This window comes from Euleptes europaea, chromosome 4, assembly GCF_029931775.1.
Source record: "Euleptes europaea isolate rEulEur1 chromosome 4, rEulEur1.hap1, whole genome shotgun sequence".
Classification (NCBI taxonomy): Eukaryota; Metazoa; Chordata; class Lepidosauria; order Squamata; family Sphaerodactylidae; genus Euleptes; species Euleptes europaea.
In genome coordinates this window covers 110252582-110277546 of record NC_079315.1, presented here as the reverse complement: position 1 = coordinate 110277546, position 24965 = coordinate 110252582, and the positions used below count along the sequence as shown (strand labels likewise).

At 41.5% G+C, this 24965-nt stretch overlaps 1 protein-coding gene across 15 annotated transcripts in view; it reads right to left on the bottom strand.

The window, feature by feature from the left end:
* The window catches only part of TCF4 (transcription factor 4), a 426474-nt gene that overhangs the window by 33442 nt on the left and 368067 nt on the right, over positions 1-24965 (bottom strand). For 10 of the 15 annotated variants that reach the window (XM_056849214.1, XM_056849212.1, XM_056849209.1 and 7 more), the window contains 4 exons: positions 17067-17134; positions 14735-14813; positions 11336-11412; positions 8307-8510 (listed from right to left, as the gene is read on the bottom strand). In XM_056849214.1, coding sequence (XP_056705192.1) covers positions 8307-8510; positions 11336-11412; positions 14735-14813; positions 17067-17134 — 428 coding nt within the window. The remainder of the gene's footprint in view (positions 1-8306; positions 8511-11335; positions 11413-14734; positions 14814-17066; positions 17135-24965) is intronic. The other 5 variants (XM_056849208.1, XM_056849211.1, XM_056849222.1 and 2 more) reach the window with 2 other exon arrangements.

The window sequence follows — 24965 nt, the reverse complement described above, 5'->3', positions numbered from 1 at the left end:
TATTTTGTGCAGAGGGGAGGATTCGCAGCTTGGAAGTAGCTGTAAGGCAGTGGAGGTAAAAAAAAATTAAAAGGAGACCTGTGTTTCTAGGACTCCATGTGCTGTTTTCTTTTGGATAAACCTCTCATCAGATCAAGGACTGTTGTATGAATATGAATGGGCTTTGGATGGCAATTACTCATGTGGTTCCTGGAGTGGCAAGGGAGGTAAATATGAATTAAAGGTTTGTTAAAATAAGAATAAGCCATCATCCAATAAGCGCTTTGAAATCCCAGGAGTGAGTCTTCTGCTAAGGCCCAAGGATTTTTAAGAGGTGTCGGACAGAGCATCGCAGCATTTATTATTATTATTAATAATATTATTATGCAGCATCAGTGTAAATGGCACTTCACAGGACATCATAAGCAACAAACAGAAACAAAACAAAATGCAGAGCCCTGCTCCAAAGAAATTTCAATTAAAAGTTCAGACAGTGAGGGGGGAAAACAGAGGAAGGGGGGAAGAGGGAAAGAAACAAGGTGGTAGGGAAATGACTGAGAGAAGCACAGTTCCATATCCACAGGTTTGATTACAGTTGGGGTTACAGCTTAACAGGTTAGGCCAAAGGTTTCATGGGAAAAGAGAGTTTTAAAGAAGAATCTGAAGGCAGACAGAAAAGGGGCATGGACATCACTATCCATCATCTGTTATCGTCAGGCTTGCCATTCTCCAAGTGGTGGCTGGAGATCTCCTTGGATTGCAACTGATCACCAGGCGACAGAGATCAACCTGGAGAAAATGGCTGCTTTGGAAGGTAGACTCTATGGCATTATACCCCACTGAAGTCCCTCTCCTCCTCAATCCCCGCCCTCCTCAGGCTCCACCCCCCCCCCAAATTTCCACTTATTTCCCAATCTGCAGCTGGCAACGGTAGTTATCGTTCTCGCTAGTGGGCAGTGACATTCATACTGGGTCTGTGATCTGGTTATTTGATAAGGAAAGTCTTCTGGAAACTAACTTACGGTCTGGACAAAATCTCAAATTACTTTTAGCGTTCGTTTAAAAAAGGGTACCAGTTTGACAAAGGAAGGTGTACAGTGGGCAAAGAAACTCCCACCAGCGCATTCTGAACATGTTTCCGGGCCATACCTCCCACTGCTACTTTATTTACTGCAGCTGGCCGAAGTTTTATAGCCTGTTTCATGTATTAAAATTCAAATGTGGAAAACATTACCAGTGTCCTCCTTGATTTTTTTTTCTTGAGAAAAAAAAATCCCCCTTCAACTTCCTTTTCAGTGTGGAATGTATCAAATGGTCAAAGGCGAACTTAAAGACTGACTCTACTCAAAAACTATTTCCTTTGTTCTTGTGTTTTTACTTCGAAATTCAGGCCAGTTTCCCCCCAAAAAAAGAAAATAGGGGACCTGATGGTTTCTCAGAGTTTCAGACGGTGAAATATGTCGCGTATGAAAGGCTACGCACAGAGAGAGAATAGTGAAATCAGGGAAATCTTCACTGGTCTTTTTCTAGTGGAGGGTTTTATTTTTCTCCTTTTGGGCACTTTCCCCAAACTTGTCTGTCATGGGGGGTTCGTGTCTTCAACTTTGTGCCTCAGGTTCATTTATTATTTTATGAATTTCAGATAAACAAACAAGAACCTGAGATCAATGGCAAAAATAGCAAAGTCCGTTCTTTATATACTGAATAATCAACATTTGCTAATCAAAGCAAACACACCCCTAGAAAGCAGAGGGGAAAGCTGCTTCCCCCCCTACCCGGTTTCCGAAAGCCAAATTCAGGGGTCAGATATTTCCATCAAGTCCTGCGTGCACAACTGATATTTCTAGAAACCCCCCTCCCCACTTCCCAAGTCATTCCTCAGCTACATCTGGCATATAAGAGGGAAGTACATATTTATGGAACAACTCTCTCTGAAGTAATGCCCTGGGTCCATGTTGCATCAGTTTAACATATGCAAGCGCAGAAAGCTACCAAAGGGAGGGGTGCGGGGGGGAACCCTTCTCTCCTTTGATTGAGAGCAGATATACAGGAATAGTTGCAAGTCACAGATCTGGCTTTTAATAGAGCCAGATTTCTTCATTAAAAGCAGTATTGTTTAAACATGACATGGTATATGTTTGTGCATGGAATCACTTTGTGCAAGCCCAGATATTCAGAGTTCTATGTATCCCAGAGGTACATCTTACATCACCTGAGGGCAAGCTAGATTTCCTTTTCACAACTGCTGCATAGAAACAGGCCCAGCGCATGGTTCGGGCTCATTTTATTGGCGAAATGGAGAAGTTGGATCCTGCGAAAGCGCCTTTCTGCCTTCGGAGCCAGTGGCAAACTGTTCGCCAAGCTAGCATTTCAGTTTTTCGATCTATAAATGCCAGTGACTCATTTCTTGCCCTTAATAATACACTGCTCTAAACAAAATTATTTTTAACTTTCGTTTTAAAAGGTGATCTCTGCAAAAAAATAAAAATAAAAGTTCTTTCTTTTAAATAGTCCTTTTCATGGTAACAAGCAAAACTCAGTGGAAATAACTGCCATAAATTCGCTGCCTTTCATCTTGATACGAATTAGGAGGCATACAGCAACACTTATTGGCATCCATTAAACCTGGGCAAAGAGTATTTTGGCTAGGAGACCTGGCCCCATTTCCTTGTTTTTTTTACAGGGAGACACATTTCATTCAGAAATAAGCGGTGCTAGATGTAGTTCATGGTTGTGTTGTTCACCCATGGTAATTCCTTACAGAATGAGTTAGCCCTAATATTTTCCAGCTTTGTCCCTAACTACGATAAATGCAGAGTAGCTATTCCACAGCCCCATGCTCCGTCACCCCCCCCTTTTGGTATGTATCCTCTGGACATGGATTTCTGGCCAGAGCGATAGATCAAATTGGTCCCTACTGCAGGATCTTCTGGGCTGGTTTCCCGTTTTGGCAACACTCATCTTGAACTCTCTCAGCACATACGTCAAATGGAATGGAACACATGCAGGTTCTCTGGGACTAAATACGGGACTAAAAGCAAAGAAGAATGTCAACCGCCCCAAAGGACCTTTTATGTTATCTCAGAGCTGTGGATTTTTACAGGGCTGAATGCGTGTATCCTGCTAGTGGCCAAAAAAACAACAACAAAACAAAACCCTAATCCTGACACGTTCTTCAAAGCATGCAGGACCTTATTCTCTGGAACAAATATCAGATTAAATTAAGAAAATAGCCAAAACAGGAATATTGACAGTAGAGGAGTTGATTCATAGGGTGCACTTTTCTGTCTCCTATCTATCTGAATATGGCCTGGGACCTATGAAAAATCTCTTCTGATGGAGCAGGACTTCCTTTTCTCTACCTCCCACTGCTGCCCAAAAACACCTCCCCCACAGACGGGCCCCCCAGGAACCTCAGGGGGGGGGCTTGAATGTTTATGGGGTGGTGGTGGTGAAATTTTTATTAGCAGAAATTTTCTGCTGGATCCAACTCAAAACCTATGCAAAAGTTCAGGTCAAAATTCGGCTGATTGATACAGAATATCAAAATAATTTATCCCATGTTAAGAGCTCCTAAATAGGGCAACGGGGAATGCTCTAAAATTTCCTCTTGGTACAGTAAGCCTTAATGAATGATCTTATTATGAACTGTATTATTAGTAGTGGCATATTGCATCTGTATCTGGCTATTATCTATCTGTATGTTCAAATTAAAAAAGGTTTTAAAAATACTTTTAATGGACAATCAACTATATATACATATAGTCGCATAATCAAAATCATGTAAAATACTTTACAGCTCTACATCAGTAATTCCTTAACCAAAACTATATCTTACTACAAAATGGACATTTCTATTCTTTGAATCGTTCTTGTCCATAAGACGTCTACACTATTGATATTATTTTTTTGGTAAGTGGTTAACTTCACTAAAATATAGACCTCTTTTATTTTTGATATCCAATCATGTATCTTATGCAGATTTTTTTTCATATGTGGTGGGTAAGCATACGGGAATGAATCTTTTGGAAACAGGTTGTAAAAATTATTCCAATTGGATTGAGGAAGCAAATTCCATTTAAACCAGAAACCTTGTTGTTGAATTATCTTCCTGTTATTCCAAGAGATCAACAGATAGTTGATGATAGCTGCAGCCAGAATGGTCTTTGCTAGGCAGTGGAATCAGAAAGCTTCCCCTAAGATACAAGGAAAGTTTTTTTCTTTACTACCACTACAAGTTATGGGCACTTAGGTTTTGAGGATTATGCACAACTGCACAAAATGTAATGGCTAGATAAAGCCTTGTGGGGTGAAAAAACTACAACTTCCCATTGTTTTCTTCTTCTTTTTAAAGTCTCTACTACCAAACAAAACCTGGTTGATTCTTGGATTTGGTCACAGAGACATATATCAATGACTTCTTTGATTTCCTATTTAATGACAGTTTTCCTTCTGTGATTTGATTGGCACCCAAATTTGCAGTGGCAAATATTCATAGAAAATGTATCTTATATGAAATTATTAGTTGCAAGGGGGTCCATTCAAGCTAGATAAGCCAGCTTGGTGTAGTGGTTAAGAGCGTCAGACGCTAATCTGAAGAACTGGTTTTGATTCCCCATTCTTCCACATGAAGCCTGCTGGGTGACCTTGGGCCAGTCACAGTTCTCTTCAAACTCTCTCAGGCCCACTTACCTCAAAAGATGTCTGTTGTGGGGAGAGAAAGGGAAGGCGATTGTAAGCCACTTTGAGACTCCTTAATGGTAGAGAAAAGCGGAGTATAAAAACCAACTCTTCTTCTTCTATATGGATAATTTTGATAGATACAGATTGCAAGGTTTGTTTACATCAGGAACTGTAGTAGTATACATTGATATTTCGAATGAAATTTGAAGTTGTTTCTGTATATTTGAAATTGGCCATATTTGTGAACTAATTCCTGTGTATTGTAATGGTCAACTGAGTGAGAAACAAAACAGAACTTGACAATATCAGAAAGAAATATACTTATTTGTAGAACATCCATTTGGTATCAGGCAGGATTACAAGATGTGTTGTATCATCTTATTATGTTTGGCATTTGTTGGTCATGCTCACCTGATCACGATTGCACTATAAAAAGAGTACTCTACCTTCCTTATAAACCTTTGAAAGGGCTCCCATACACTCAGTCCCTGATGGTCTCAAATAAAATTGAACACAATACAGAAAATAGTAACTTTAATGAAGGCAATTCACAGTGGGTAGCCGTGTTAGTCTGTTTGCAGTAGTCAAAAAGGGCAAGAGTCCAGTAGCACCTTAAAGACTAACAAAAATATTTTCTGGCAGGGTATGAGCTTTCGTGAGCCACAGCTCACTTCTTCAGATACAGCTAGAATGTGAATCCATCGGTCTTTAAGTAGAGGAACAGTATGTAAATGTGAATAGCAGGCTTGATGGGATTAGGTGTGATATGCAGAAGAGTCTGTGATGTCCAGGGGAGAGATGGGTGTGGAGAAATCCCATCAAGTCTGCTATTCACATTTACATACTGTTCCTCTACTTAAAGACCGATGGATTCACATTCTAGCTGTATCTGAAGAAGTGAGCTGTGGCTCACGAAAGCTCATACCCTACCAGAAAATATTTTTGTTAGTCTTTAAGGTGCTACTGGACTCTTGCCCTTTAATGAAGGCAAAATGACTAAAAGTAGCCCCGATGTAGAAATGCATCAGTGAAAAAGAATATCAGGGAAAGGATTGAAGAAACCAGGATGAAAGTGCTATCCGAAGCAGAGTTACACCCTTCTAAGCTTATTGACTTCAATGGATTTAGAAAGCTCTTCTTTGAGATGCACTGTTACAGTACAATCGTATATAAACTTACTCTAGTCTAAGCCCATTGATTTTAGAGGGCTTAGGCTAGAGTAGCTCTGCATAGGACTGCACTGTTTGTTCCTAGCAAGCTGCCTCGACAGTTGTTCACTACTGAGGAAAGAACTGATGTGTGAACCTTGAGATCCAACTTCTTCTAGTTCAGACCATTCTCCCTGCTACTCCCTGTGCTTGGCCCATGCATCTGAATTTGAATCAGGTTTTATGCCAAAAGGAGGCTGCTTTTTTTTAACCAATATATTCCAGCAATTCCTTTGTTTTCTGCTTATCCCACTTGTTGGAAATTGAATTGTGATTAAAGTCTGAAACATTAACTGGAATACTCTTGTTCAAATCACCACTCAGCTATGAATCCAGGGGAAGAGTCCACAATCTTTCAGCCTGATATCTCCAATCTGCAATATAGGCACACTAATGCTGGCCTACTCTACAAAGTTCTTCTATGAATTATGGTGGTGAAAAAGAAGAGCTTTGACTACTTAGAAAAATTGTTACTATTTTTTGACAATATTTAAAAGAGTAAAACAGCCGCAGTGCTTCTTAATGGGGAAAAACACTTTCTGAAGATGCTCCCTTCTAAAGCGCGTGAGGCACTGATTATCTTAGCAACTTGCATTCACGAAAGAAAAATCACCCAAACTGCTAGGACTAAAATGGAAGCAGTTTCAAATTGTTTTGAGCCATGACAAAACACACGCTACTTGGATACAAACAATATTCGATAAACAAATATTAATGCTGCGTGAAAGGTTGGAATGCAATAAATGTTCTCATGTTCACACCAACTCAGATTAGGGTTGCCCACCACCAGTGGGAGTTGGGGGGGCGGCATAGGGAAAACCCAAAAGTGATGCCACACCTTTCTAGGAATTAGCAAAAAACCTCTATGTTAAAACCAGAGAGTTTCCAGTGATTCCTAGAGAAGACTGACATCACTTTCAGGCTTCCCCAGAAGTGACATCACATGGTCACCAATAGCAGCCTTTTTTCTCCTGCCGGCCACAGGAGTGGAGGTGCGAAAACAGGAGCTGCGGACAGAAAATTCCCCCGGCCTCTAGTGGAAAACTGGCAGCCCTGACTCAGATACAGAATTTAAGCACACAGTTAAGTAGATATAGCCAAGAATCTCATCTCTTTTCAAGAATTAAGATTTCTTCCCCCTGAAGTTAGCTTTTGGCAGAAAGAAGGTTGAGCAAAGGCAGAAAGGAGGGGGAATGTAGGGTTCTGCCTTATAAGAATTGCATGCCTCATAGCAGCAAGAGTAAAATTTGCATCCAACTGGAAAGCAGAAGTCATACCCTCGATTGAGGAATGACTGGAAAAATTAGCAGAATATGCAGTGATGGCCAAATTGACTAATATTGTGAACAGAAGGCCGGTGGAAGAATTTCAGAAGAATTGGAAGATGTATTTTGATTATGTATCAAGATAATACATATCTAGACAGAAAAAAGTTATTATTAATACACTAACAACAATAAAAAACAATAGATATAGATACATATATATATAGATATATTCATTCATATTTTAATTACCATTAGAGAGTTTGATGATCATATAAGTTACTATGTATAGATATAATAGTAGATAGCAGATTTGATATGGAAAAGTATTTGGTTTTAATGGTAGTTCAGAAATATTGACTATTAGTCTTACCTAAGAGTATTAATGTTTTAAGTTAACATAATTACAAATAAGATAAATAATCTAGATTGTGAAGAGCTGTGCTGGTCTATGACTGTTTTCAATAAAGATTGATTGACTGAATAATCTAGATTAAATGTTAGTTAGACAATAAATGTTTACGTACTTGCTTTAGTAAAGAATATAGTGTGTGTCCAGACTAATAAGAATAGAACTAGCTGATATAGAATGTATTAGGTCTGCTCGGTTTGTTATTTGACGAGGACCTTGTTGTGGATATGGAGTTTTAGGAGGGTGTGATGTGTATGAATTGAATATGTACAATAAAAAATAATTAAAAAAATTATTAAAAAAGAAGAAGCGCATGCCCCATAGTGTGAACACAGAATGGCACCCCTTAAATGTTACCCTAGCGATTTATCAGCCAAAGGACTCCTGTGAAGGTTGATTCACGAGTGTAGCTGCTCTTACCTGCTCTGCATATAGAACACAAACAGAAACCATTCACAGAACGTTGGTCCTACAGTCACACTTACAGATGACGTAAAAGCAATATCTGTGTTCATAAAACTCAGAGAAGTAATTACATTTTTTTTCCAGTAGAAGGGAGGTTGTTATAAAAGAAACTTAATTTACGAATAGTATAAATCTACTCCTGCCATAAATAAATAAATAAAAAGTTTGATTAAATGTGTCCCAATTTAAAAAGCTGGGGGAGGGGGGAGACAAAGTTCACAAATTCTAATTAGTTTACTCTTGTAACTTTTTTTAAAAAAAGATAAAGAGCAGAGTTTAATCTTTATAGCTTACCATTAGCGAATGCCTATTGGCTGAAAGAAGGCCTGTTCCGTATCCTGATCCAAGACCTCCCATGGCTCCGTTATGAGAGGGCCCTATTAATCCATGCATGTCGCCATGACTACCAGGCATGGCCGTCGAAGGCCCCACTGCATGGTTCCGAAGAACATGAATAGCGTCATCCAGTCGTTCCAAGCGGTCTTCAATCCGGCTTTGCTGTTTGTTTACGAAAAACAAATCGAGGGAAGCATCAGCAAACATGAAAGCCGTGGACGCTTGAGACAAAACTCACAGGGATTAGGTATTGCGCTCTTTTTGTGCTGCTAACTTGAAGTGAGGAGCGGGAGGGGGGTGGTGGTGGTGGTAATGCTGAGCACAGGTGAGGAATGCCTTAATTTGTATTTACATTTTGAACACTGTTCAATTTGTTTTGTTTTCACCCCCACCCCCCTGGCAGAAAACAGAACCAACAACATGATTCCCTCAAAGGAATGCAAGGAAATTCTGTTCATAAGAAGACAGCTTCATTTTCATGGGCAAAACAGGTCCATTGACTCCTCATGAATATAGCCACTACAGTACAGCCCTCTGGTTTTCAAGCATTTTGCATCACTTAGAAATACCTAGTTGCCATGAATTTTTAAAAGATAGGTAAACACGTGTTATTTACACCCAAGTAGTCCCTATTAAAGTCAAGGGACAGCAACAGTAGGTTGTGCAGAGGCCTTCAGCAAGCTTTGTTGAGCCATTATTTCCAGTAATTGGAAAAGACTAAGAAGATCTTAGACCACTATTCCTTCCCACAGTTATTGTCTTGTTCCCTGCAGAACATGTACCCAAACACCTTTAAACTCAAGTAAAACAGGTTTACTTCTCATAAACAAGCCCTAAGAGCCACACATCTAGCATTACATAGAAAACACACACCCCTGTGATAAATTGTGTAATCTGGCCTTGCCTGCAGAACAAACAAATCCTCAAATACTCTTCTACTTACCACTGTATTTTCCCACTGTTTGAAGTGAGAAAGGGCAGTGGTATTGGTTGAGAAGAAATGTCATGTCTGCTCCACTGAGCTACCTCATATCAAAAAGGAATAAAAATGGACACGGCGATGAAAATAAAGGATGAAAAAAATGCTTCCTCTGCCTAGCTGGAGTCAGCCATCTTTCCTTGTACAATTCCCCAAGAATATTTAGAAGGTGAATCAGATTATCTTTATTGCAGTTAAAGGGAACAGGCTGGTATTCACATACTCACTTCGAACACTTTGCTGGCGGAGGTCAAAGAATCTAGTGCAAACATTCTTACAAGTGTCCTGGAGCTTGGAAGTGTTTCTGACTTCTTCATCCTTTCAAACTCACCTAACTTTCAAAAGTCTTTTGCCATATGGCACAGATTGATGGACTAATCTTCAAGAAAACATGTTCAAAGCACCCTTAGGTACTACTAGTTCAATGGCCTTTTGTGCAGGGACATTTCCCTATGGTCTCCTCCACCAACTGCTTTGGGACTTCCTTTTGATTACGCACGCATTTTTCGCCCATCAGAGGTCGTCTTCCTCCCCCTGCGCTTTTGCCCACATTTTCCAGATTCTGGATAAAACAGCGTCTGGAAAACATGGGCAAAACATGCTGGAAGAACGAGGTGACCTCTGACGGACAGAAATGGCATGCATAATCAAAAGGAAGCCCTGAAGCAGTCGGTGGGAGTGATTGCGGGGAAATGTCCCTGCATAAAAGGCCATTGCTTCTTTCTTTGTTTCTCACCCACTTATAAAGCTTCCAAGTCATCTGACAAGGCAGAAAAAGCTCTGGAGGTCCCTGATTCTTCCATGACCTCTGTGGAGAAGAGGTCACGTCCACACTCCTGTCCAACATAAAAAAGCTAAAAGAAATTCCTGAGATCTAATATTTGCACCACTTCCACCTTACTGTGACATAAGTCTGGCGACCACCTTGTGGTGAGACTGCTGCGTTAGTCACCACCACGAGCCCTGACAGCCACATTTTTTAGACTAACAAAATTTCTGGCAGGGTATTGTTAGCCTTTAAGGTGCTACTGCTCTTTTCTACATTTTTTAGACTTATCGCAACTTTTTTAGGCTTGCTGGACATATGAAGGTGAAGGAGTTCAATAAAAATTGAAGCTACCCATGCCGTAGTCACCATGTTTCTCTCTCTTAAAGTCCATTGTATCACTGACCTTTAGCAAAAAGCTTCCAGAAAACCCAAAACCCAAAACAAAGTGATAGAAAGTGAGAATGCATCCTGAGCTAATGAAGTAAATAACCACTGATTCTATTCATGCTTGTAACAGTGTAATAATTATCAGACACTGCCTCGTGATAGTGGAATCACATCTGTAACTGGCTTTGTGCTGCAGTTCATAAATATTCTTGAGTCAAGCAAAAATCTTACTGAAGCTGACTGCAAGCTTTGCATGATTCAGCACTTTGTGGTCATTCTTAGAGTTCTCAGAAATTTTGTGTTTGCTTCTGTTGAGATTCTTTTATTCTTTCCTTTCTTTCATGGAGCACCAAAAGTAAGTTTCTGAGATGATTTCATACCTCCCAGAAAATCACGAGGGTTTTGTGGCAATTTTCCCATAATGTGCTTTTGGATAGCTTCTCACATCATCCTTCCTTTTCAATCAACATACCACAATCTTTTTAAATTTCCAGTTATTGTAGTCACTGATATCACTGTCTTGAACCAGCACTATCCTAACAAGCAATGCATTATGTTCTATTTAACATTAACTTGTTCTTTATGACTTCCTAATTTGATTTCCAAATACAGTGTTTTGTATCTAATTCTCCACTTTTTTGGGTGGTACATTTAAATGCATTAATGGTTACTATTAGTTAGATCGTATGGAAAATTCTACCTACAAATATCTCATGGGTGGGTCCCCATAGTATTTTTTTTAAAACCCTAAGAATGTTGTAACCTTGAACAAAAATAAAACCTGCGTGACAAAGGAAAAAGTAGATAGCAAGTAAATATTGACATTGAGGAGGTCACCAGTCAAAAACATACCAAAGAGTGTAAGGGACCTTCATAATTGGGAGATGATGATGCTTGCCCTCCATTTCTAGACCAAACAGCTGTGCCTGCTAATAGTAAAATGGGAGTTACCATTGGAACTATGCAAACAAAAGGCCTTTTCAAACATTTTGGATAGCATTGAAGACATGTAAATGCCATTTCCGAGATAGACGTAGAGCGGCTTTACAGAGAACTTCCGAAACATACATTTATTTTACACACACAAACACACATTAATATTGCCATCATTAATACCGACCACGTGGGTCTCCAAGAACAGTTGCTAACATAGAAGGCTCCAACTCTCTAGCAGTTGTCCCTAATAACAGTTACATGAGATGGGGCAGCTGAATTCGAATCCAGTAGCATTTTGGGACCAACAAGATTTTCAGGGTATGAGCTTTGATGATGATGATGATGAAGAAGAAGAGTTGACTTTTATATGTTGACTTTCTCTACCACTTAAGGAAGAATAAAACCGGCTTACAATCACATTCCCTCCCTCTCCCCACAACTGACACCCTGTGAGGTAGGTGGGGCTGAGAGAGCTCTAAAAGAACTGTGACTAGCCCAAGGTAACCCAGCTGGCTTCATGTGTAGGAGTGGTGAAACAAATCCAGCTCACCAGATTACCCTCTGCCGCTCATGTGGAGGAGTGAGGACTCAAACTCAGTTTCCAGATCAGAGTCCGTGGCTCCAAACCACTGCTCTTAACCACTACACCATGCTGGCTTTGACTCTTGAAAGCTTATACCCTGAAGTTCTTGTTGGCCTCTATGGTGCTACTGGACTTGAATCCAGTTGCTCTACTGCAGACCAACATGGCTACCCTCTGAAACTATCTTCATGAGAAAGAGATATATCACTGACTGAAGAAACATAACTTTTTAGGCAAGTTCTGAGGAAACTGCTAAACATGTCATAATTATAGCCACAAGAGAAGAGATAATCAGTGCTTAGTGATAATATCACTGGCATAGTTCAGATGTAACGGTAAACACTGGTTTGCTACGACATGGAGCCTTGAAGGTGTTTCAGCCTTGGTCTCACAATCCTTGCTGCCCATCCTTCCTTTTCTTTTGCATGGCAAAGTTGAAGAAGAAGAAGAGTTGGTTTTTATATGCCAATTTTCTCTACCTGTTAAGGAGAATCAAACTGGCTTACAACCTCCTTCCCTTCCTCCCCCCACAACAGACACCTTGTGAGGTAGGTGGGGCTGAGAGAGTTCGGAGAGAACTTTGACTGGCCCAAGGTCACCCAGCTGACTTCATGAGTAGGAGTGGGGAAACCAACCCGGTCCGCCAGATTAGAGTCCACCGCTCATATGGAGGATGTGGAGGAGTGGGGAATCAAACCTGGTTCTCCATATTAGAGTTCACTGCTCCTAACAACTACTTCTACAGCAAACTATGGTTAGTGCTTTCTCTGCAATCTACATTTCATGATTGGATACAAAAGCAAACCATGGTTTGCTGCAAAAGTTGAAGTAATGCATTGTCTTGCCAAGTGCAAGAGGGTGAGAGGACTGGATCATGTGAGCCAGCTTGATGATCTTCAAGGCGCATTCATGTAAACCTTCAAGCCATAGTGTGGCGCTACATCTGAACTGTGCCAGTAATTCATCGAACCTACAAGTTAGATAAATTTTAATTAAGTATTACCATCTTGAGTATCACTATTGTAAATTAAGTATCACTTAAGCAATGTAATTAAGCAACACTTAATTTAAGTAATTCTTAATTCAATTAAGTATTGGTTAATTACTTATTACTATGTTAAGTATTACTACCTTAAATCTGACTCATTTTCATGGCCCAACTGAAGAAAAGGTTCCTGGTGAACTGTGCCAATTCACATTTTCATAGTTTGAGGTCATTTGCTATATAAAAAAAAAAGTACTACAGAAAAGCTAAGATTAAAAAGGATCGGGTTTTTTTTTTAATCTGTGTGCAACCCATCCTTAAAAAAAACTCCTTGTAAAAAGGTTAAACACAAAAGATTTAATGGTATAATGTATCAGTTTTCTAATGAAGTCACACTGAACACACAGGGATCAAATGTTGTTTTGGAAACTCTTCTTTGCGGATTGTGCCTACGAGTATGAATAATCTGGATATTTGTAATGTCACCACCCCCTTGTAGGCTTTCTACCATGCAGTTGCTTTGGCCCGGAATTGAGGGCTGGGTATAAAATTAACAAATAAATAAATAAAGAACCTTTAGAATATAGGTAAAAGCAAAGACCATGTTAAATTAATCTGGGTGACCTTGGATCAGTTACTCTTTTTTGGCCTCAGCTATCTTGTAAGATTGAGATGAGGATAACATGAGGGACAGGAGAACCATACATGCTGAGCTGAATTCCTTGGAGGAGGAGCAAAATAAAATATATAAACAGAAGCGCAGGGAGTTTTGGTGGCAATTTTGCATTGGCAAGGTGATGTCAAGGAAGTTATGATTCACTGCTAATCCCAATAACTCTTATTAGGTCCTGTCTGCAGAACACATACAACCGTTCTTGTCTGGGAAAATAACAAACACTTCCAGTATCATCTGTGCATGGTTTGCCATAGCTATATCTTTCTTGCAAAATAATTTTTAAAGGTAAACCTAGGGAGAACATTATTACTTGACTGGCTTTTCCTTCATAGAAAAGGTATATATCTCTCTCTCTACTGTACAGCTCAACTATTACATGTTACTATGTGACAAACATCAATGTATGGAATGATCCTAATCCTAAGGATGATTAGGTTTCTTCATCACCAAAGTTCTTAGCTGTCAAACTCATGTTTTTCTTAGAAGAACTGGGTAGGCTTGAGCAAGCTTATTAGGGAATAGTTTGCTTCCTCAAGTCAGGCTATATTTTGCCTGGCTGATAAACCATTTAGAACAGACTAACCGGAAGAAAAAGTGGGTGATGAATGAACTGATAAGACTGAAAGAATTCACACCTGACTCAGTAAGCTTGGTAAGGTCTGGTACTCTTCGGCCCAACCTCTCTTTCTCTTCCTCTTTTGCTCTCTTAGAAAGCTTATTTATGCTAGATGTCGCTAGCAATCTCAATGTGAGAACATTTGCCCTGTTAAAATCATTAGGTACAATTCACATGACCATGTCAAGGCTCTTCTTATTTTCTTGCAATAAACTGATGCGAATCGCTAGCATAATGAAGATAGCTAGAAAAAGTAGGATTCATGAAACAAGGACAAAATGGCTTCAAATGCATTTCCATTTATCTAAATGAGTACAAATTTCAGCCTTTTAAAAAATGACAGCAGTCTGATACTGGTTCTGGTGGGATACCCTGTAGAGTAGGAGTATATTTAAGCATCTCCTACTTTTTGTAATGTTGAAATGCTGAGTAAAATAGAATTTTAACCACAATACCTGAGAGAGAAGGGGGAGAACCAACGGGAGTTGAAGGATTTGATGAAAAGCTGTTGTTGGTGTGGTCTGGAGAGTAGATCTTTAAAAGATGATAAAGAATTAATCTAAAGCCATTCACGTATGGATGCAGACAGAGCTATGGCACATCTGTTTGTTAGGGAAGACTAAAAACTCTGTTTCCTCGTAAATATTACCTCAGAACACAAGCTATAAATAGCCAAAACAGCATGACAAAGTCATTCTGAAGCAACAGATAGCTGTCATGGTGGGACTTGGCTAATGTGAATACTTTTTTTTTCTTATTTTCATAATCTTAATCATTCTTATGAACTGTATTGTGGTGGGAGTATTGTGGGGGGTAGGGTTGCCAGGTCCCTCTTCGCTACCAGAGGGGAGGTTTTGGGGCGGAGCCTGTGGAGGGAGGGGTTTGGGGAGGGGAGGGACTTCAATGCCATAGAGTCCAATTGCCAAAGTGACCATTTTCTCCAGATGAGCTGATCTCTACTGGCTGAAGATCAGTTGTAATAGCAGGAGATCTCCAGCTAGTACCTGGAGGTTGGCAACCCTAGTGGGGGGAAATTTCAGGGAATTATTCTATTTCAAGTTCGACTCCTTTGATAACTACCACAGAGTTAAGAACTTTAGAAAAAGGGGTATGAAAACCCAGCGCTCTGGTGTTTACCAACAAGCTCTAAATAATATGTCAGTTACTATGAGAAGGCAAGGTCAGGTACCATGCGGTTTCTAAGCATAGGTTCTGCCTGCATAGGTCAAATTCATACCACTCAGTATCCTGGCCAGGTGAAACTGCTGTTATCAGTTAGCACATGTTTAACCTCACAGATCACTGACTCTTATCACATCAAACAATTATCATATAATGGGAAGCATGCTGGGAACTCATATAAGCTACTGCTTATGCTGACTGTAAGAGCCGTTCTTTAGAATCCCACATAGGCAATTAAATTAATTTACCGCCTGATCATCTCCCCTGTTAGTCAATGCCTCAGGGCACCACTTAAAACAGATTTTGTACTGTATACACTGTATGGGAATTGAGCTAATTTTTGTGTTTCTATCACACACATTCTCATGAGAACTCAGTGGAACCCACTCTGCCCAGAAAATAAATTTACAGTGGTTCTTCTTTAAAAGGTCAGCACGCACTCCAATTTGCCTCAGGGCTTTAAATAAAATACTTGTTAGCCATCCTAAGGCAAGGAAAACAGATAAATGAAAGTATTGGGTTTGGGACAGGAAACTGATAACCGCTGCATGGCAATTTGGCATAAATGCTGACTTTTAAATACCAACCACTGCAAAGAAATAGTTGAAGGGGATCTTTGGAGGTTACCCAAGCTGCATGGACCCTTCTTTTCCATAAGCAGCTGTGATGTAGATGGGATAATGCTTAAATGGCCCAACCATGTAGGTGGAAACTGATTACTCAGACCACAAACATAGAATCAGCACCCAAACAGACCGCGTAGGGTGCCAAAGCCATAGGAAAGACCGTCATGATCAGACCCCAACCATATGGGTGAGTCTATTCAAAATTATCCCAGACATGGAGAAGATGTTTGCTGAAAAGCAGCTTGTGCAGGACGAGGGTAACATCTAAAGAACCCTTGAGGACAAGAAGGAAAACACAGAATTGAAAGCCAAACCCTGTCTCAATGAACCCTTTTCTCTGGGTTGCTGTGATTTTAAAATCACAGATGGCCTTGGGCTTGCAGACAGGATTTGTTTTGCGAAGTTCTGGACACAGCCCAAATGTCTCTGTGATGAACACACGTTACAGCTCCAACTTGAAGGGTAGGCCTACTCTAAAAACTGTCATGACTTCCTCCAAGGAACCTTGGGACCACAGTTCTGCAGCAGGAGACAGGGTTCTCTCGGAGAATGCCCGCCACACTCTCAAATGGCCAGTGTTTCTTGGATGAAGAAATAGCACAGAAACTGGTTATTAGATGGGTTTATGCCTGTACTGCAGATGTGCCCTCACTTGCCACAGATGCAGACATTTAAGAATCTAGCCTGTGTTTCAAATGGAACAAGAGAAACAGTATCCAGAAGATCCGCAGAACTAATTCTGCTATGGAATAATATGATGCAAGATCCCATTTGTTTTGGAAGTAGTCAGGAGAATGGAAAATTTGAAAGGCATGGCCCCAAACCAACAATTCACCCCCAAATTATGAGCATTTTCCAGAGAACTTCTTTTACCGTATAACCATGCTTATGTTGCAATAAATCTGCTTAAATATTTGGTAACTGATTCTGACTCAAGTTCATGTAACAAAAGTGATCCCTAAAGCAAAGATTTCCTTACAGATGCAAGTGCTTTCCCCAGCGCATCGCCTGTCTGCGAACTTCCAGCAGTTCCGCTTCCTCTGTTTGCTGAAAAACAAAACATTGGATATAAAGAAAGGCAGGTAAACAATTCAGTTTTCGGTTCCTGGTCCAGGTATCCATAATTCGATTGCATTTTAATGCTAACTGCACTAATCATAGAATCATAAAGTTGGAAGGGACCACCAGGGTTATCTAGTCCAAACCCCTGCACAATGCAGGAAATTAACAACTACCTTCCCCCACATCCCCAATGATCCCAACCCTCCCCCCGCCATGCAGGATCCCACAATCAAAGCACTCCTGACAGATGGTCATCTAGCCTCTGCTTAAAGACCTCTAAAGACGGGGACTCCACCACCCTCCGAGGCAGTACATTCCAGCCCTCACCGTCAGAAAGTTCTTCCTAATGTTTAGGTGGAATCGCTTTTCTATTAGTTTAAATCCATTACTCCGTGTCCTAGTCTCTGGAGTAACAGAGAACAAGCTAGTTCCCTCATTACATTTGATTAGTCTTAATTTTGTTCGCCAAAGAAGACCCCAAACGTATTTCAAACACCCAAGTTATGTCTGTGTGAGTGTGTATGAATACAGAAAGACACAGGTACAATTTATTTCTCTAAGGGGGCTATTTGGACCTCATTTCTCATCAACTCTCCAAGACTGTCCCTGGGGAAACACTAGAGTGGACCTTTGGTGATTCCCTTCTCCTATCCCTCGTCACAAGACGTGCACTACTGAAAAGGACATTGCAAAAAAATCACAAAATTTCCCATTCAGTCATTCCCTGCAACAAGAGATTTAAGGGTTTTCCCTCTTTCATCTTTAATTTCTAGATGTATGTGCACGGAAATTACACATTCAGACCAAAGCTATATAGTGTTGGCTTCAAGAGTTTGAGCTTTTTTTCTTTCTCAGACACTTTGTCAAGCAGGCCATGAAGGAGCAGAGAGGGAAGAGACAAGAAGAATTTGCCACATTTATTTTCCTGACAGTTTCCCCCATATTCCCCTGTGAAGAGATCAGAAGTAAACACTGGATCTGCTTGGTAAGACACTCAAGGATAGTTGAAAAGATGGGAAATAGCTAAGTGGTAGAACAGGGGTGTCAAACTCATATGTTATGAGGGCTGGATATGACATAAATGTCACTTGGAGGGGCTGGGCCATGCCTCGCCAGCCCAGATCAGGACCTGGGTGGGGATGGCTGCCTTGGATGGCTTGAGGGCCAGATAAGAGCTCTCAAGGGGCCGGATCTGGCCCCCAGGCCATATGTTTGATACCCCTGTGGTGGAAAATTCCAAAAATAAAATTCATTCTACCTATGTAATAAGTGTAATATTTTAATGTAATATTTATGTAATATTTTTGTTTCTTCCATGGCATTTTTTATTCCTTTGTATGCCATTTTTATACAATATCCACAACGAAATTTCATTGAATTTTATCTAAAATGGTTGGGATAAAGGACTACTGAGGCTATGTTCTGCGTATGGAGAATAAAAGAAACAGGACATTTCAAATTGAACTGGAGTTGTCATAAAATTCACTGATGGGAAAGTAAAGTTCCAAGTAACTTCCCAAAGCTCTAGGGAGTCAACGATTGACCTTCATTCTTAATGCAGCTTCCCACAGTTGCACAATGTTATTGGAGCCAAAGAAACATATAAAAATTATTACCATGGGTTTAGAGGGGACTGTTTTGTGCTGACATCTCAGCGCAGATGGGTAATGACTCTTCCTAGAATAAGTACTGACATCTTATGGGATCCTGTGTGCGCAGACTCCCCAATGGCAGGCACAGGAGTCATAGAGTTGGAAGGGAACACCAGGGTCATCTAGTCCAACCCCCCGGTTTTTATATGCCGACTGTCTCTACCACTTAAGGAAGAATCAAACAGGCTTACAGTCAGTGTAGTGTAGTGGTTAAGAGTGGTGGTTTGGAGTGGTGGACTCTGATCTGGAGAACTGGGTTTGATTTCCCGCTCCTCCACATGAGCAGCAGAGGCTAATCTGGTGAACTGGGTTTGTTTCCCCACTCCTACACATGAAGCCAGCTGGGTGACTTTGGGCTATTCACAGTTCTCTTAGAGCTCTCTCAGCCCCACCTGCCTCACAGGGTGTCTGTTGTGGGGAGGGAAAGGGAAGGTGATTGTAAGCTGGTTTGATTATCCCTTAAGTGGTAGAGAAGGTTGGAATATAAAAACAACAACAACTCCTCTTCCTCTTCTTCTTCATTTTCATTGAATGGACACCTTGTTTGGCTCCAAAAGACTCAAAACACCCATCTCCATATTCTGGCTACAGATAACTGACCACAGTAGTTACAATATCCTTTGATATTTATATCTGTAATTATTAACCTTAATTGTTACTTTTAGTTGGACTGGGATCTGGGAGACTCAGGTATGAATCCCCAATCCAATATGGAAGCTTGCTAGGTGACCATGGGCCAGTCATATACTCTCAGCTTAACTTACCTCACAGGGCTACTGTGAAGGTAAAATGGAGGACAGGAGAACAACGTAAGCCATTTTGGGTTGCCATTAGGCAGAAAGGCAGGATGTAAATGAAGTAAATAAATAAACCTCAAATTAAAAAAATAACATCTTAAACCTAGACCTACCTCTTGAAAAATTTTTAATTAATGAGAGTTGATGAAAACCATGACAAATCTGTCCTTTTCAAGAGAAGAAAACTCTTCTGAACACTTTGCATCTAGAATATATTGTCATCAAGTTTCCCCCTATAACCATGAGAACTAGACATTTGTTTCTTTGAAAACAAAGATCTCATATCCAGTAAGAACACATAAATTGCCCACTCAAATGACATTTCTTTCCCATTCTCATCTATATCTCTAGGTGAGGGTTTAGGACTATTTCTTTATGTAACCTTAAATTACTGTAGCTTTTCTAAATAAGTAGAGCATGCTCTTAAGAAGTGCAGGGATAAGATAATATTTAAAGGCACTTGGCAGACCGATGAGAGGTTCTGGAGTATGAAACTGAGTGGATACTATGAATACCTTGCTGAATTACTAATTTTTCATTTACTACCGCACTGAGCTTCTTTTGTGGAAAAAACCCATGAAATGAAGACAGAAATGGATTCTAGTAAATTAAGAGTCAATGCTGGCATGAGTTCAGGAAAAGGAGGTCAAGGAGATAGATGGACTGAATTTTTTTCTCTCAGCTGTTTTTCTAGGTTGCTGAAGTAGGCTTACAATGATGAAGTTTCCAGCCTGCTACTTGATCATACTGAATCTCTGAAGATTCAATGCACACATAAATATACATGCACAATGTTTCTTTTCATAGGCTGGAATTCGTACATCTAAATGTTTAGCATATTTGTTCATTTAAAATGTAAAGGTAGTCAGTTCCCTGTGCAAGCACCAGGTCATTACTGCCCATGGGGTGACGCCACATCCCGATGTTTCCTAGGCAGACTGTGTTTTACGGGGTGGTTTGCCATTGCCTTCCCCAGTCATCTACACTTTACCTCCAGCAAGCTGGGTACTCATTTTACCGATCTCAGAAGGATGGAAGGCTGAGTCATCCTTCAGCCGTCTTCCTGAAACTGACTTCCGTTGGGATCAAACTAGGGCTGTCGATTCGGTTCGTCCCAAACCGAAAAACAGCCGAATTTCCCCCAATTCGGCGGTTTTTAGTTCGGATGGAACCGAACTCAAAAAGGGCTGGGAAACGGGGAGCCAAATTTGGTGAGTTCAGGGTGTTTGGCAAATAAATTCGGCAAATTCAGGGTTCGGAACAGCAGCATAACCGTCAGTTAGTAAGCAGCATTCTCCCGCGGCCAATCGGTGGCCAAGCTGGGTCTTCTTCTGGCCAATCAGTCGCTATTGAGTGCATGAGCCCAGCTGCTGTGCGACCCGGGGAGAAAAAGAGAGAGTATCTGTTTGTATGTGAGAGAGATCCCCCTTGGGGGGAGGTGCGTGTGCACATTCGAGCCATTCCATGTCTGCAGGGGGTGCATTTTTGGGGGTAGAGCCCCCAAACTTTCAGCATAGCTTCAGAGGACCCTTCTTGCAATAACCCCCAAGTTTTGTAAAGATTGGATCAGGGGGGGTGAAATATGGGGCCAGGAAGGGGTCCCCCTCACCCTCAATGTGCATCTCTGACAATGGGGGTTTGCAATTAGCAGAGCTTACCTCCCACGGCCAAAGCTCCCAGCCCCGACAAACAGCTGAGCTGCGGGGAGCAAGGGCGGGGCACGTGCGAAGAAGATGGAACAGAAGACATCCACAGTAAAACCCATTTTGGGGCTTTTCTCTATAATTTTTCTCCTGTGTGTGTGTGGGGGGGGGGAAGCAGAGTCTGTGTGTGTGTGGGAAGGGAGCAGTTTCTGTGGGTGGAGAAAAGCCAAAGAGGCTTTCGCCCATTCTGCCTGAAGGGGGTGCCCCCTCGAGTCTCTCTCTCCCTGGTTTGAGGAAGGGGGGCTTCAGTTGTGTGTCCTCAGGTTTTCCCTCATTCATAAGATTGGTTAGGTCTATTTTGATGCTTGCTCAAAAATGGTTTTCAAATTGTGACTTAAAGAATGCATTTGCCTGGTCCCGAATCCCATGCAAAAGAGGAAATTCCACCCCCTCCTGCTCCTTATGCATAGCTAGCATGCCTCTGTCCCTTTCCATGGTTTGCAAACTCCCAGGCGTCACGTGCATGGTTGCAAACATGTTGCTTTGCTTGGTTTGCATGGTTGCAAACGTGTTGCTTTGCATGGTTTGCAAACTTCTTCGCACCTGCCCTGCCCTTGCTCCCCCCCAGCTCAGCTGTTTGTCAGGGCTGGGAGCTTCGGGAGTAGGCGGCAAGCTCTGCTAATTGAAAACCCCCGTTGTCAGAGATGCACATTAAGGAGGGGGGACCCCTTTCGAGGCCCATATCTCAGCCCCCCGACCCAATCTTCACAAAACTTGGGGGTTCTTGCAAGAAGGGTCCCCTCAAGCTACGCTGAAAGTTTGGGACCTCTACCCCCAAAAATGCCCCCCCGGAGCCGCAGAAAGGCGCGATTGTGTTTTTAATGGCTTTATTCGGCCGAATTTTTCCCCAAACTCCGGATCTCATGCCGAATTGCACAGACCCAAAGCGGGGGAGTTCGGACGTCGGCATTTCCTGAATAAAAACAGGCCGAATTTTGCCGAATCCAAATTTTACCGATTTTTTTTTTCAACAGCCCTAGATCAAACTTGGGTCGTGAGCAGAGCTTGGACTGCAGTACTGCAGCTTACCACTCTGCGTCACTGGGCTGCTTTGTTTGCTTAGTGTATTTTTATTGCACTCTTCCTCTATTGAGTTCAAAGTGGCTTACATTGTTCTCCCCTCCTCCATCTTATCCTAACAACCCTGTGAGGTAGGTGAGGCTGAGAGAGTGTGACTGGCCCAAGGTCACCCATGGCAAAGTGGGATGAACTCGGGTTTCCCAGATCCTAACCCAACTCCTCAACCTCACCATGCTGCCTTTCAAGCAAGCTGAAACCAGGAACAATCTAAATACAAATATTTTTACAGTACATTCAGATGACCATATCTAGACCATCCTGGCCTATAACCCTGCTATAAATTTACCGCACAGTGATGGCAGATATGTGCTATTTCGGACATCTGTAGCAGTTGGCCACACAGCAGCATGAAATTCACTACACAACCATGAGATACTGCTAGGTTGAAGAGATATGCAGTTCACCTCTCTACATCGCCTGATGCTACAGACAATTGGCTCTTGCTACCATGTCTTTTTCTCCATTAGCTTCTACATAGCAGACACATGAACACATCAAGCTGCCTTATACTGAATCAGATCCTTGGTCCATCAAAGTCAGTATTGTCTACTCAGACCGACAGCGGCTTTCCAGGGTCTCAGGCAGAGGTCACCTACTTGCCTAGTCCCTTTAACTGGAGATGCCGGGGATTGAACCTGGGACCTTCTGCATGCCAAGCAGATGCTCTACCACTGAGCCACAGCCCCTGACTGGTTACCTGAATCCTCCACAAAAAATCTTGGAAGTCTACTGCCTACTGCTGAGTGGATCCAGAAGGCCATTAAGCAAATTTCCTCCAAACCTAAGGCACCATTGTTCCTCAATATAGTGTTTCTCAAGCAGGCAGCTGACATAAATAAGAAGTACCTTTGCCTGGACAAAAGATAGCCTCAAATGGCTTAAGCAACTTAAGCAAGCCGACCACTTGGGATGCTACTTAGAAAAAGCCTTCCCACTCAACTTTCCATGTGATCATATTGGCGCCAGATTGGCCCAACTTAATCTTGGTGCTCAATGGGAACTAAGACATTTGGGGATTCAAATCTGCTGCCAACTCCTGATTATGTAATCCTGAATGATTTATTTATTTAAAGAATATATTTCCTACTTCTCAACCCACAAAAGGTTCCCAAAGTGGCTAATCACAACCACAACCCACAATAAAACAATTCAATGCTAAAACTACTATCGGCATATTAATATTAACAATCAAAATGTTGCAAAACTACAACCAAGCATCTAAGCAATAAAAAAAAAACCAACCAAAGCTATAAAAGAACTCTGCTGGATTAGACCAGTGGTCCATCTAGTCCAGCATCCTGTCTCACACAATGGACAACCAACCCCAAAGCTACAAATTATTTGTCCTAAGGGCTTTATGTAGAGATTGAAAAGCATGGAGAATAGAACTGTGCCCTGTGGATCTCCACAAGATAGATCCTGCCACCATGTCAACCAGTTTCCAACCATGTCAACTGGTTTCCAACAGCAACCCTTTGAGTCCGATCCATGAGGAGTGATTTGAACCAGTTCAACACACATCCTCTGACACCTACTTCTGCCTCCAGGCGCCTCAACAAGATGGCATGATTTACTGAATCAAAGGCTGCAGATGAATATAATAAGAGCAACAGAGAGGCTTGGCCTTTGTCTACACTCAGGTGGGGGTCGCCACACTGAAAAGGGTCTAGGGCCGATGAGTTATCCAAAAAGACTTGCATCATAGAGTTGGAAGGGGCCATACAGTTAGAATGGTTCCTCAGTGGAACAGGCTTCCTCAGGAGGTGGTAAGCTCTCCTCCCTTGGAGGTTTTTAAGAAGAGGTTAGATGGTCATCTGTCAGCAATGCTAATTCTATGACCTTGGGCAGTTCATGAGAGGGAGGGCATCTTGGCCATCTTCTGGGCATGGAGTAGGGGTCACTGTGTGTGTGTGTGTGTGTGGGGAGGTAGTTGTGAATTTCCTGCATTGTGCAGGGGGTTGGACTAGATGACCATGGTGGTCATTCCAACTCTATGATTCTATGATCCTATTTATGTAACTTTACAATGCTTTCCTATGGAGAGTGGGGGCGACCCCTTCGGGGACCCATAAAATTGGACCCCCTGTCCTAAATTTCACCAAACTTCAGGGTTCATGCAATGAGAGTCCCTTAAAGCTACCTTGAAAATTTGGTGACTCTACCTTGAAACCTCCCCTCCCCCGAGCTCATAAAAAACTCCCATAGGGAAAAGCCTGGGAAAGCCGAAGCCGAAAAAACCCAATACCTATTTGGGTTTTTTGGCGATTGGCTATCCGGTTTAGGCTTGATTCACAGTTTTAATACTTGGCCGAAATTAAACCCAAAAGAAGCCAAAAAGGCCTTTTTGGTTTTATTTTTGATTCGGTAAACCCAATAGGCACAGCCTTAACAGGCAGATAAAAAACCTGACAGATTAAACAATGCTACTGGAATCCTGCCACAGATTCCAGTTGTATCAGATTTAAGGGTAACATACAGTAAAGAAGCTCAGAAAAATCCCATGATTCAGAATGTACACATATCTTCCTAGACAGGTCTCCGTATTGTAAGATATTAAGACACAGACAGAAAACTTGGGCCAATT